The sequence below is a fragment of the Pleuronectes platessa genome, chromosome 18 (assembly GCF_947347685.1).
Source record: "Pleuronectes platessa chromosome 18, fPlePla1.1, whole genome shotgun sequence".
Lineage (NCBI taxonomy): Eukaryota > Metazoa > Chordata > Actinopteri > Pleuronectiformes > Pleuronectidae > Pleuronectes > Pleuronectes platessa.
Genome location: NC_070643.1, coordinates 16,686,026 through 16,700,618, shown reverse-complemented (window position 1 = coordinate 16,700,618; position 14,593 = coordinate 16,686,026). Strand labels below are relative to the sequence as shown.

Here is a 14,593-nt window from a genome sequence, read left to right as displayed (position 1 = left end):
GCTGTTCATTACATGATCTAATGGCAGAAGAAAAATCAAGACCAAATGCTGTAGAAGAGGAATGAGAATTATATATTTGTCTCCAGGTCGAGTCAGATTAACCTGCATGGGGCCCTGTGCAAAAGTGAGCTCTGACCACACCTCCTCCCCTCCCACATCCCTTTTTTCCCTCCATGCATTATGTGTCCTGTCATCTGCAAGAAAAGAAACTGAACAAAAAAAGTTTTCAGTGAAATGGACCATGGTAAATTAGGTTTGACACAAGGCCACTTGAAAGAAAATCAACCAGCCTGCCGACATTGAAAGTGTTGTCTTGTAAAAAATTGGGCAGTTTTATTGTCGGACTCTAAAAAGTGCAAGAAGAATCGGGAACATGACGCTACAGCCGGTTGTGCAGCTCTCTGAGGCTGTGAGGGCACAAAGGGCTTTGAGCTGGAAGCTTCATCCTCTGGGAACCATGAATATACTGAGACAATGAAATAACGTTGAGATATTTCACAAGATAAATGGAAACTTGGAACTGGAGAGGACGATCCAAAACAAAGCTCTGGGCATGCTTATCAGAGCTTTTGTTTTTTTAAAGTTACAAAAGATGTGTGGCGAGGATTTATTGAGTATTTTGCAGCATACTGATGTTAGTATGACAGTTGATATTGACTTTTCATGAAACTTCTCGTGTTTTTGGCTCCTTGGGGAAGAAGCCTCACTTCTCAGTCTAAAATCAAAACTGGTCCTGTCCATAGACTGTATATAAAGATGGACGACCTGCCAGCTCTTCAAAAACAAAGCCAAAGCTTCTCGATCGGCCCCTGATGGCTTGCTGCAATCAGGAATCCTGCCTCCTCCATGATAATGGATGGGACATGGACCATGGCTCTAATATACTTCTCCTGAAGATGTGTATCAACAGGACACAGATACTGCAGCTCCATCCCCTAATCACTTAGCACATTCGGGCTAAAAATGTGTAAGATGGCAGCATTCCTATTTAGGATATTTTTGTTTAATTTTGGGATAGTGGGAGGAAGTGTAGACATGTCTTCCAACTTTCCATGGTCCTGTCAGTGAGTCCTTTAATGGTAGCATATGACACCACTGATTCTTAGAAACTGGATTTGGAAAAGGAAGCAAAACGGAAAAAGGACGAAACAAGAAGAGCATCACGGTAGAGATCCCTCTTCAGGAGAGTCACACAATAAAATGTCCAATGAAGAGACGAGACAGAAATTATAATGAATGGAATCGTGCAGATCTCACTATCTCAGTAGATTTTCATCCGAGCTGAAACCTGTTCATCAGTCGCACACAGTATCGTTCATGCACTCTCTTGGCTCAGAGCTGGATTTTGACCACCTGATCACCCTGTATGTAACAGAGAAGAGGAACGGGGTCAAGTGAAGTACGAACCTGCAGCCGTCTACTGACACAGTGAATGGCGCTGTGTAGGCATCGCCCTGTGGCAGGGCAGCAGCAGGTGGTGCAGCACACCTGAGGAATGTGACACCCAGATACCAGCGGCACCGTCTGAGAGGGAAATGTCAAAGCACAGAGAGCAGACAGAGACCAGACGTGCACTTCAGCTCATCTTCAGCCAGGATGGACCGTCACAGTGACCTGGATTGAGTCAAGCACAGTCAGCAGTTCTGATGGTGAAGACGTCATCCTCCGTGCAGCCATTTGTCCTCAGAGTTGTGGAGTATAGTTATTAAGAAGAATGGCCGTCAAGCAGAAAGTGCCTCCCTCTGAAGACTCCATCATTCAATCATTTAGAAGATATTTAAAGAGACTGACTCCAGAATGCTCTGAAATTCACATTAACCTGTCATTTCCTCCTGTTTAGTCAAAGTTGTGTCGTTTCATTTTAGTCCAACATGACTTGAGAAAACATTAAAATGCAAAAAAAAATGCACTTAATACTAAACTATAATGTAATGTTGTAAGAATTACTTCCACAATCCATAAAAATGTGTCCATGCATCACTTTAATAATAAAATATAATATAATGTAATGTCATATAAAATTCCATGTTTGTGTGAAGGAATAAAAGCCCAGCAGTAAAGTAAGAGCAGTGTTTTACTTTCTTTTCAGGCTCCTAACTGTAACATAATGAGGTCTATATAAGAATCAGTTGGGAGCCAACTAAATTAGACCCAACACAGTTAAACATGCATGCAGGCCGGGCCTCAGACCTGCATACAAGCTAACATTACATTTTCCAGCAGCCATCAAACAAGCAGCCTGTAATTAGACACTATCATTATATTGTAGCTGAGCTCAGATCAAGTCAGTCGAGTAGCAGCACTGACATTTAGTTTAAAGTGTCTTCAGATGTCCTGGAGATGATCACAGATCCAGAGCTTAATTTCCACTTATCATCTAAAATCATGTCTTTATATGAGCGGACGGCAGCAATAAACAAACAACAACACCTTTGTTGGTGACTCCGATACGTGCAGCCGACTCCACCAGGTGGGAGCCATTAGTTTACGTGGCTGGAGTGTGACTCAGCTAAAATACAGAGCCCAGCCGCCACTTTATTTTTATGCTTTCCCCTAATTCTGCTTGAGTCATGTTCGGCGGTTGCGTTTCACTGGTTGACCAGAATTACAGTCAGCTCACCACAAAGTAGAAGATTCTTAGGACTCAGTCTACCTTGCACAAGCTGCTGAGACGACCACAAGAGTCTGGGCTTTTGTGTGTGTGAATGGGGGGGGGGGATACAAAAAATGAAGCAACACAAAGGTTCCACTTCACTCAGAGTCACACTTCACCTTCATGTAAATCCCTCAACTAGAATCCATACAGCACTGATGCAATGACAGGAAAGACGAACAGCTTCTGAATCATTTTCCCTCCTATAAAGGACGAAACCTCTAATCCAAGTTTCCGCTGACTGGCCTCTTTTTTTTTTTTCTTTCCATCATGAATGCAGAGTGGCAGAGGCAAACTGGCACTGGGCAGACGGGTGTGGGAGAGCTGCTCCGCTCATCGGTCCAAACCAACGGCCCCTGCCATGCTTTGTGCATGATGCTGCTGCAGCCGCCACAGAGCGAACCGCCGCTGAGAAAATTTGACGCAATTTAATTTCGTGACACATCATTTCTTTTAGGGCCGGAGTCTGGAAACAAGGTTAGTTGCTTCTGCAGCTGGAGAATCTGGCAACAAGTTCACCTCAAGTCTTTATGAAAATCAATACTCGTGGTTAACCAGCGAGGAAAATGAGACTTTGTGTATTTCATAAGCCGCCACTGCCTCATATATCATTGATAAAAGTACAGCTGAGGACAAGCTTAATAAAAAAAGAGAAGAGTGGGTATTTCATTGACAGATATATATATTTATAACTATAGTGTGATATTTAGAGTTTTTCTTTATGGGATGCCATTACATTTTAAATGTGAAAATGTTATTTAATCATAGTCAATAACCCATTTCTCCACAGGAACCAAACCACTAAGTTCAGTTTAGTCACCAAGCATGGGAAGCTTTACATTTTACAAAACGTCATTGTATTCTAGAGATTCTTTTATATCTCTGGTTAAAAAATATTTGATACTGATATAGTATTAATGTCTAAAACCCTCGCTTGAATTTGATAATATATTAAAATAACTACTCTGTAGGATGCATAAATCTTTGAGTGACCTTCAGCCCTAAATTTAATAACAGAAATATTCCAGTAAAATTGTATCTCTCATGTTCCCCTACACTTTAATATAATTGCTTATAACATATAGTTTAACCTTGGTGTCCTCACAATCACACACATCTGCATGATTAAAAAAAACAACAGTTGAATCATAGATCTAAATATACAGCATGAATCTTTCTCTCTTGCCACCCTGGTTGCCTTTCACCGTAGGGTAATAAATTCATGGGTGAGGTCATATTTGAACCCTGATGCTAAAAAAGGTCTCAGATCAAAGCGATACATGCCAGTGTATAAAAAGTCAAACGAGGTCAAAGCGAACGTTGTTGTAACGGTCCAGTCTGTATAGTCTCCTCCTCAGACGTTTCCTTCTCCACAGTTTCCCAGACATGTTGGAAAAACACAGATTCATTTGTCTTAAGGTTTAAGTTTTGGACAGAGCTCGTCTGGGCTTCTGTAAAATAATATGACTATTTTCAGCCTTGGGAACGATTCAGTCATTTCCATTATCAATCCTGCCAATAGCAACCAGTCCAACTTTTACAGTCTTCCAGCTCCAGACAGTTCTTGAGTGATTCACTCCTCAGGAACAAAAGCTTCTGTATTGTGGGAACTTGCGTCAACATCAGTATTAACCAGAATTGACTGCTGTTCTCCAGATGTCGGTTTGGATTACAAACGAATTTCACATTTTCGCCAACATCTTAGCCTCACGTCTTTGTTAATAGCACCAATGTATATTAATAAAGAATTGTCCTGGATGTTGAAACACAATTACATAGGTATGTAGGAAGATATATAGGAAGATAAGAAGACAGCTAAGAAGCAAGGAGGATGGGTGGGTAGGTCGGCAGTAAGTAGGTATGTAGGAGGATAAGTAAGAAGGTAGTTAGGAATGTATATAGATGGGTAGAAGAGCAACTAGGAAAGTAGGCAGGAAAGTGGGAAGGTTGTTAAGAAGGTAGGAAGGAGGGTGGGAAGGTAAATACTTTATTGATTCAGAGGGAAATCCAGGCATCCAGCATGTCTCAACTGACTGCATGTTGTCTTTGACGTAGCCTAGTCACCAGCTAGAGCTCAGAGATTTATTTATTTGGACTTTGCAAATTGTGTTACTCTTAGAAAATATGAAGTAGCTCAATTATAATACAAGCCAATAACAATGACTTGCTAATGAGACATTTATTCATGGTTTACAAAACAAATTTAAGTTACATGTTTGTTATCAGTGGTGTTTGCACATCTGTTTAACCTCCAAGCATTTTGACAGAGCTATCGTTTCCTTACTCGTTTGTGCGTTGCACCAGGATTTTGTCCCACAGCCAAACAGATTCTATCCTGACAAAACATCCTTCAGCTCGATTTCAAACAAAAACAAGGTTTCTTCAGAGTGACTGTGAAACATGAGTATCACGATATGGGGAGTGAGTGTCTTTGATTTCTCTGGTCAGTACCAGTAGGATCTTCTGTTTCGCCTGTTCTCCTGAATGCCCAGTTTCTCCATGACCTCCTCCTCCAGCGTTTTGAGGGACGGAACAAAAGTCTTTTCTAGAGTGTCCTCAGGACTTGTGTCTTTGGGACCATCTGTGAGGGTAGAGAGGGAAAAAAAGCAGATCACTGAGAGTAAAGAAATATGCTCATACCGTCAGAGTTGTTAAAACATTGACTGTAACAAGCAAGTGTTCTAAAGCATTTCCTTAAACATAAAACAATTCTAACTCACTGAAACTGACGTACTTGGAAAAGCCAACAAAATCTAATCTGCAGTGTCAGAAAAAGGGAGCGTGGGCCAAAACAAAGTCTAAGTAACTGGAATGATGCGTCATTGGAAAAACTAGTTGGAGAGTTGCTCAGCATTGTTAAAAGGTTGTGGTCCTCATGTGTCCTTTAGTTCTGAATATTTTTTTCCATTTTAAAGTAAAGGCTCAAACTGTATCACTCTGAAGCCTTTTCCTGGAAGTCAAATCTTCACACAAGGGAAAGAAAAAGATGGTTTTATGTGCTCACTACACATGGAATAAACAGCATTGGGTTTGGGTCTTAACAAGAAATAGTCGTCCAATCAAAACACAAACACACACACACACACACACCTTTCCACTGCTCTGGCACGATGCCGTCTCGTCGCTGCACAACGGGCTTAGGGATGATACGACCCGTCCTCAGGGACACTCGGACTCTGTCACCCTCCTCCGTGAATTTCCACTCCACTTCAGTGGGCTTCCTGGGGATCGATGTCAGTACGATAAATCAGTGTGTTAGGATACCGACTATAAGGTGGATTTATCCAAATAACACTGGACTGGGGTTCAACATTCAGGAATCGGTGTAGAGAATAAATCAAATATGCATCAACTTGAAAGAGCATCTAGTAAAAGGACCAAAACTTATGAGTGCTTCGCTTGTTGCTAAGATCCTGTAATGGGTGCACATGGCGTACCTGTCAGAGGGGTCAATGAGGGCGACCTGACCCAGCAGGAGGGGAGCCTCGCTGGCAATGTAGTTTCCACGATAATCCCCAATGCGTCCGATGAACCTGTGATGCTGATACACAGAACAATACTTTACAGTTGGTGAAGGCAAAGGTGCCAAAATGGCTTTTTATGGTTCATTCTGTCAAGAGCTGCACCCTAACAAACTTGACCCCAGACATCTGGTGCCATCTTGTGGAGGTAGAAAATAAATACATAGAGTTTTACAGTGGTCAATAAAATGAATGACCATTGAAATATGTCTTATTAACTTGGTCAAATTAGAAAATTAGCAGCACCCTCTATAAGTTTGTTTCTATGTGGGTTTATATACATGTCAGTACTTTGTGTCGAGAGTACAAATACATCAATCAACACCATGTTCACTCAGATACACTAAAAAAACTAACTCTTACTGTTAGAAAAAGACAGAATTAGTGGTGGTATGAGATATTTAAGTCAAGGTCATATAAGCAAAGTCCGTCTAGTGCTCTCTGAGGGAATTGTTCCATCCTTACTGTGTTCAGTCCTTCCAGAATAACCCAGTTTCTGTGCCTGAAGACCTGGATCACTTTCCCCTGCTTCCCTTGGTCCTTCCCTGCAAGAATCTCGACCTGGGAAAACAAAAGCAGATACTTGACTCTGAGTTGTATTATCATCCAACTCTTACTTTAATCAAACAAGGTTTAAGTGATGTGAAACATGACGTCCTGCAGTCACATCCACTTGACTCCCTTGGAATAACGATGCACAAGTGTACGGAGGAGAACTGGTGCTGTTTTAATGTCAAAACTTTACTTTTTGCAGTTTGCTCCTATGCAGGAAGTCAAGTGATAAATTCATGCAACTATTTTGAAAGCATCTTAACTTTATTGCTGGTGCCTTAAAAGTTTGCAAACTATGTCTGTAGAGGCAGCGTTTTGTTTGCAGATGATCACAGTGATTGAAAAACACTTTGAGGTAGATTTGAATATTCACACACCTTGAATATGATGGTTAACATGTCTGTGTTACTGAAGATCTATTTGAACTGACATGGCACAGATTGAAAATGTCCACATGGTCTCCACCCAGAGATCTGATCTGATGACCTAACTTGACTTTACCCACTCAATGAACACGATTCAGTTGCGGATTGAGTTCCTCACCATGTCCCCTCGGAGAACGGACCAGTCCTCCTGTGCTATCGGCTCCACGAACACCTTCCTCCTCTTCTTGCCCAGGGGATTCAACCTTTTAGCGGCCGCAGTCCACGGCCTGTTGGTGCCGTATCGGTAATCCCTGGGCACAATGACCCGGACTGCCATCGACAGGAGCGCGGTCAGCCTCATCGTGCTGCAAGGACAAGACAAACCAAAGCTCGTGTGTTCACAACGTGAAGTCTCCAACCCAGGCTAGGCTAACGTTAGCTTGCGGAGGAACTAGCTAACATTACCGTTGGGCTGCTGCGGGTAAACTAACACAATAGTGTCCGGAAACACGCAACACTCCAGTGAGACTGCCACTTGTATTTTTTCTGAACAATGTTATTATGAATGAATAAATGAGGAACGCAAACTGAACTGACCCTCTGTTGACATCAATGTCACATGCAGCAGCAGAGCAGTGCCGACAGAACCTGTGGCTGCAGGCAGCGCCACCTACCGCACAGGAGGAACTGAGCTGGATTCACGCATGCGCAGTTGCATGACAAGATTGAAATTTGGTCAGGATCAGGATTCAGACTTATGAATAAATGATTTATTACTCACGACAACCTTTACCACATGCATGTAAAATGAAAATGAAATTGTAATGAATAACCCTTCATTGTGTTTTAGCAAATCTGACCGTTTGACACCACTAAATATGCACCACTATATAATAAGGACATTTATGTAACACTGAGTTTAAATAAATCAAATGTTGAACAAGCTACAGCAGGAGAGAACATCCAAAGTTAACTAATTGAGTTCCATACCTTGGGGGGGGGGGGGCTGTTCCTCAGCTCAGTACTAACTGTGTGATAATTTAAGCCAATGAACCTGTGCTTTTCCCTGCCACTTTGGCAGCTGGGAAAATAATTCATATTTACCACAGAATGCTAGATGCTTGAAATCAGATGTTTTTCTAATGATATTATATATAAAGCTTTACCAGGGCATATGTATCCAGACTGGGCTGCAAGCCTCTCTAAGTAGCAACTTATGACAAGTACACACACTCACAAATGTGTCATGGCATTTGTAACATGAGTTATAGTGGGAAGTGGTATAATTAATTAGGTAAACTTGATTTGTGAGCCATGATGTCTGAACTATGTTTGAAAAGCATAATTGCAGGAAACTCCATTTTAGATATGATTATCCGAGTTGTGTTGCAGATAGAGGATGTGAATAATCAACAATACACAAGCATGATTTATTGGTTATAAACATGACATACAAGAGTTTTTTTTGTAATCAACTGGTTTATTAAATGGACTGGCAACTACAACAGTAAACTAAAGAGCAGATTAAGATGAATGGCAGCTTCCAAAAGTAACACAGAAAGCTAAACCAAGAATTACACTTTATACCAAATTATACCCTCGGAATTAACAGCAGATCTGAGTGGGGAACTGAGAGCGTTTCATATTTTGAAACTACTGGTGAGGTGATAGGTGGGTGGCCATCTTAGACACGACAGCAAGAAATTGTTTCAGTTTTATGAGCTGTGATTTCCCTTAAGATTCATAATTTGATCAACTGTGGCCTCTACTGCTGAATACAGAACACTGAAGCAATGACTAGGACATCCAAGTAACGTGGTGAAAAGGCCAAGTATTTTATGGTTAAAACAACTTGTACCTTAAAATTTACATACAGCGGAAAATAACAACACCACATATTAATCACATATCCAAGTTTGAACAGGTCAAAACAAATGTTTGAATAAAACACATTAATAACGTCACAACTTTGTTTCACAGCCAAAATAATAATAATAATAAGACCACTGAAGTAAAACAGACCCATGTTCCAGTTCAAAGGGCCAGAAAAGAAAAAAAATCAAAACTTCAGATTTACAAACTGTTCACTCTGTAGACTCTCAATTGAAATGTTGGTAACAACGTCAACTACGTATTTCAGAGCTGAAAAAGAAACAAATTTGGGTTAAAACCAATTTTTTTTGTCAACAATTACATCTCCAGTATCAGGCAATGGCAGCATGAATGTGAGCTAAACAGGTTATCATAAAAAGATGAAACCAAGAGTTGACTTGATGGATGTGAACGAAATTTGCCAGATACTTTCTCCAGAAAAAGTGCTGGCTTAAATTGTTTTCCCCCCTCAAAAATGCCATCACTCCACCTTGACGTGAAATGTTTCAAGAAGAAGCTCAGACACATCAACATTCAGGAATGTCTTTCTGCCTTCAATCATCATCCGTTTAAGAAATGTACACAGGGACTGTTTACTCCTTAAATAGTTCTTCTTCTGAAATTGGGTTTACATATTACATAATCAATACACGTTCAAAAGCCCAGCAGGCCACACGTCGGATCCTGTGCAATTAGTCACATAATAATTTGGTCACCTGCAATTAAGCAAACTATGATGCAACGAAACCTGCTGATTAAAAACCGCAAAACTAGTCAGATTAACGGGGCGGGGAAAATAGAAAATGCAGATTTTATGTCCTATAAGTGAATAAATGATTTAAATGAGGCTGAGAAGCTACATGAAATAAACGTTTAACTAAAGCTGAGAGCATGGGTGAAATGTTGTTCTCTTTTCCCCTGTACAATATCCATGTTTTAAAACCATCAAACGGGAACCTTTGTCAAATAAATTTAAATCTTTTCACTTTTTTTCTTTCCTGTTTTTATGTAATTTACGATATTTTCAGTGTTTATTCCCTCTAAAATGAAAAAAAAAAAGTTTTGACACCTAGCATTTAGTCTTTGTCATGATGTAATTGCACTTAGAAATAAAAAATATATACACACCAAAATCCCATTTATAAATGAGCCTTAAAGTTCTCAGTTCAATTGTTTGAAATCAGATTAGCAAACTTTTTTTGTTTCAGGATATATGATATCCCAAAAATGGTAAATGAAGATTTGCTTTTCTCTCAATACAAACACTTCGGTTGTTTAAAATGTTCCTATGAATTAAACAGCTGAAATCTGGTATCCTGCAGTGAACCATGTTGATGCTTCCACTCCGAGCATCAACGGTTCTTCGTTTTCTTCTGTGACTTGATGTTAAGCACTGTCTGTCACGGGCTGCAGAGAGAAGAGTCCAGGGCCATTAGCATTAATTACATTCTCTAATTGTTTCATATAAGTATGTTTGACAATCTACAAACAGCTGTATATGTTATTTTAAATTGTCACCGATTATTTTGGTACGGTCCTTAAATGTCTAAATACTCTGACTTTTATTAAAATGTTATAATAAACTGAGGATAATGCATTTACTGATGTAAAAAGGTATTGTTTTAGATTGGAGAGCTTTACACTGGAACAGCTGCTCATACAGACACTGATGCCTGTGGTGTTGTTTGTAGCCTTAATGTTGCTAAGCTAGTGAGTTTCACTAGTTTTATAGTTTCCCCCCCCCCTTTCCTTTTAAGTACAAACCTGTAGATCGGCAAAACATACGAGTTAGTAAAGAGTTAGTCGGTCAACAGTCTCACCTTATCTGCGGTTAGCTGACCACCTGCTGCAGCGTTTTCTTGGGCTTCTGGTTTTGACTCGCTTTTTGAAGCAGGAGCAGTTGCCTTTGCTCCGGCCACATCGTTGAGCTTGGCCTCCGTGTTAGACTTGTTGCTGTCGCCTTCCACTCCTGTATCCTTCGGCCGCTTTGGAGATGCCTACCGGGTGAAGCGTCACAGAGAAGGATCGCTCCGATATGAATAATGGAGCTCGACAATATGACGCTCTGTACATGAGACTGGGTACAAACGACAGGCTCAAAACTAACCTCTGTGGACTCCTCTGCTTTTCGCTTGGTGCTTCCCCTCTCGTTCTTCTCGTCGATGACCAGGGCACCTTCATCCTCATCACTGCTGCCCTCTGCATCTACCTTCTCTGAACTAGCTGTATCCCCTCCTCCTTCTGATGCGTTGTCCTTCTTTGATGACTGAAGTCAGAGATTTAAATATTAGTGAAGGGAAAGAAAACTAGACCAACTGGATCGACTCTCAGAGAGGATAAGAAGACTGAAATGTAATGTTAGTCATACAGACATGAGGATTACAGTAGTACTCTGTGCAGTTTATTTGTAAACAAACAGAAGTTCTGATAATCATCAGTGGCCTTTAGAGCAAATCTTGAGGAGTTACAGTCCCTTGTTACAGTCATAAAACCATCGGAAGGGCTGAATATTGTGTTTTACATGCGTCATCTATCCTTCCTCTCCTAAACATCCACCCACCTCGTAGTCTTCATGCGTGACGGTGGGGTTGTTCTCAATCTCCCAGAGTCCCTCAGCAAAGCCTTTCCTCTTGTTTTGTTTCCCAAACTTCTCCTTACATTCGGTGTAGGGGAACAAATCCTTGGCTCCCAGGAACGCCCTATAGTGGGGTCAAAAATTACTCTTACTCATACTTTTCACTTGGTTTTACATATTAAATTCATTGTGTGATTTACAAAAAAATAATAGGTGATGACCCTGGCCAGTTTAAGTTATCTTGTTTTTTGTGTATTAAGTAATATTAAGCTTAAATAGGGTTGATGAAATATCCATGAGTCACTATTTATTTAGCAAACAAACAAAAAACAATGAATGGAATTTAATGAAAGAAAGAAGATATTTCTGCCATCATTAAGACTTGGAACAAGGTTGAAATTAACAAATTAAAATACTCACGTCTCATGTGTTCCAAAGAAAAACACCTGGAACTTGTTTGAGGGCGACTTCACTGCTCCTTCAGGTAACTCATCAATCTGAAAACCAAGACCACAGCCTCTTAATAAAAGGACACGGATAATCCTCAACAATCAAAAGTTGTTTGTGGGTCATTTCTGAGGATCAGCAAGAATGGATTATGAATGGAGAATCTAAATTGTTGACCATTCATTTGGGATTTTAATGCTGAATTGGGCATATATGACAGGAGAGCAATGCAGATGCAGAGTTATTTTATTTTAACAGGGTCTTTCTGGCGACAAAACCATCACTTTTCGCTTCCTCCTTGGAGTTCACTCTTTGTGTCTACTGCTCTGCATACTATTTGTTTGTGTTTTGTTTTAAAGACACGAAGGCACAGGAAAACACTTATGATGACCATGCATGGCGTCCATTGGCCTCTGCTGGTCAGGCCTTTCCCAGATAGGGCCACTGTGTGAGGATAGGTAGGGCAGGGCCAGTGAGGCAAGGCTGATAATACTGATTAAAAAAAGGGAGGGAAGAGGCACCAACCAACAGACAGTCACTTTATTATTTTAGGTGATAGCACTCATTCATTACTTTGCATTTAGAGGCACTCCTAATGAACCAAAAGTGATTTTTACAGCTGCAGAATAACACAATACGATACGGCATCGGTTATTGCAAAATGGAATATCTAATGCCCTTGGTAAAATGCTGATGTTCCATCTTTCAATACCTGGTTGACAGAAATTTAGAGTTTGCTTCATATGGGGAGCATGAGATATTATATTTGTCTTAGCTCTGCAACCTTTGACACAATTGTATTGTTTATCTTATTTGTCAAAAAGGGTCTTAAAAATATATAATATATACACACATTAATGTAAGTTTGATCACGTAGATGTGTAGATAATAAAATATCACTATGACACTAAGTAGATATTTAAAATCTTCCTTTCCTTTAAAACCAGTGCTGCTTGTTTACAAAACTAAAATTGAAAAAACACTGACTCCAAGTGGAATCCATTGTTTCCCTTTCAATTGCTGATGACAGACGATGTTGAGGATTGCATGTCATTTGGTTTTTAATTGTAACTTCGCCTCTATATCCCTGTGGTGCTACTCCCCATCTATTTGGGTTATTAACAAATAATTAAGGAGTCCTTGTTTTTATTTTTTATTCATTGACTGAGGCTGCATTCTATCTGACACTCTGAGTAACTAACGGGGTAAAGATGATTCTAACAGAAAACACGTTTCACCTATGACGACAAAGGCATGTTTACAAAGTATCTCAGCATAAGGCAACACAAGTAGCCATGTGGAGCCTGTGATGAACCCCTTCATTAAAAAATAACTATTTTGGGACTTAGCTAAGTTCCAGCTGAGTCTGAGTAACACGTGTTTGTGAAGGGAAATTACCTTTTATTTAATATCCTAGCTTAAATGCTCAGTTTGAGGCTAGAATTAACATCACCCAACAGGCCCACGGGAGACCTGGGTGGCATGTGAAGAGGCTATGTTGGTAGCAAAGAGCAGCTAGCAGCAGTGCTAGCATCTAGCTAGCAGAGCCGGTTAATGAGGAGTCTGGTTAACACGGAAAGAACCGTGCTAATGTCTGCAGGAGGCTGGCTGTAGCTGTGTGTTTGTGTGTATGTGTGTGTGTGTGTGCAACGTTAGCTAACACCGCCAAGCTAGGCTAACTCATGGTGGCTAACTGGGTTGAGGCCTCGCAGGTAAACAGGTGATAATGGTCAGAAACTCTGAAATGAAAACCAAATGCTAAAGCTAACAGAACCAATAAATGAAACCCGGGGCTCTTACCCGCGCAGGCCAGTGTGGATACCCCTTCATTTTGGCGAACACGAGATCTCCAGGTTTGTATTCCTTCTGCCTGTTGGACCTCGGCATCTCTCTGGCTCTGCTAAGTCCGATGTATGTGTATTTAAAAACAACAATGGTGCTTTTAAATGTGCTAAAGGAGGCGGATTATTCAACAGACGAGCCACAAGCGTCCGTTTGTCAAATCAACCAGCGGAGGGAAAAACTGGAGCGAAGACGCGGCGGGCGGCTGGTGGGTTTTTCCCTCGGATCCTGAGGAGTGGGAACCGCGGGCCGGTGTCAGCGGAACCGATCCAATGCTCGGTTCAACACCGTCTTTACTGAAACGCTGAAATGATTCGGTTATTCCCGCAAAACCCTCGGACTGTTTTGGTTTGAAATAAAAACCCGCTTCCTCCAGCCGAGCGACACCGCCCCCAGAACCCGATGGAGCTGCACAGCGAGCGCCCCCTGTTGACTTCACAAGGGAAAAACACAAAGAACCACCAGTGCAAAATTCTACCTGAATGACATTTATTTTGGAGAAATTCATTTGAACTCAAATCATATCATTACTTTGCACCTTTCAATCAAATCCATTGCAGCTCAAAGTGCTTAAGATGCGAATGACAACATGTTTTAGAAGGATTCATAAGTTCAGAGACCACTCGTAATGATAATGATAAAGTTTATTTATGTAGCACTTTTTGAAAGTGCTTTGACAGATTATAAAATTGTAGTGTAGTGCTTTATAAACTAATAAAAGGATTTTACAATGAACAGGCAACCAGTGTGTAATGATAGCAGTATT

At 40.7% G+C, this 14,593-nt stretch overlaps 2 protein-coding genes across 4 annotated transcripts; both read right to left on the bottom strand.

Annotated features, from left to right (window-relative positions):
* Nucleotides 1–4,791: 4,791 nt before the first annotated feature.
* mrpl24 (mitochondrial ribosomal protein L24) lies at nucleotides 4,792–7,756 on the bottom strand. Of its 2 annotated transcripts, none has more exons than XM_053446690.1 (6): nucleotides 7,689–7,756; nucleotides 7,270–7,456; nucleotides 6,640–6,735; nucleotides 6,091–6,194; nucleotides 5,744–5,874; nucleotides 4,792–5,234 (listed from the first exon to the last, which is right to left on the bottom strand). In XM_053446690.1, the coding sequence occupies exons 2-6, from the start codon at nucleotides 7,450–7,452 to the stop codon at nucleotides 5,098–5,100; spliced, it is 651 nt and encodes a 216-aa protein (XP_053302665.1). In that variant the 5' UTR covers nucleotides 7,453–7,456; nucleotides 7,689–7,756; the 3' UTR covers nucleotides 4,792–5,097. The 2 variants fall into 2 exon arrangements, with proteins under 2 accessions (XP_053302665.1, XP_053302666.1); XM_053446691.1 differs by having other exon boundaries at nucleotides 7,557–7,692.
* A 794-nt stretch (nucleotides 7,757–8,550) lies between these two features.
* Nucleotides 8,551–14,241, bottom strand: LOC128462220 (hepatoma-derived growth factor). 2 transcript variants are annotated; one of them, XM_053447526.1, is made up of 6 exons: nucleotides 13,786–14,241; nucleotides 11,959–12,035; nucleotides 11,524–11,662; nucleotides 11,071–11,229; nucleotides 10,784–10,960; nucleotides 8,551–10,370 (listed from the first exon to the last, which is right to left on the bottom strand). In XM_053447526.1, the coding sequence occupies exons 1-6, from the start codon at nucleotides 13,870–13,872 to the stop codon at nucleotides 10,350–10,352; spliced, it is 660 nt and encodes a 219-aa protein (XP_053303501.1). In that variant the 5' UTR covers nucleotides 13,873–14,241; the 3' UTR covers nucleotides 8,551–10,349. The 2 variants fall into 2 exon arrangements, with proteins under 2 accessions (XP_053303501.1, XP_053303502.1); XM_053447527.1 differs by having other exon boundaries at nucleotides 8,551–9,233.
* Between the last annotated feature and the right edge of the window lie 352 nt (nucleotides 14,242–14,593).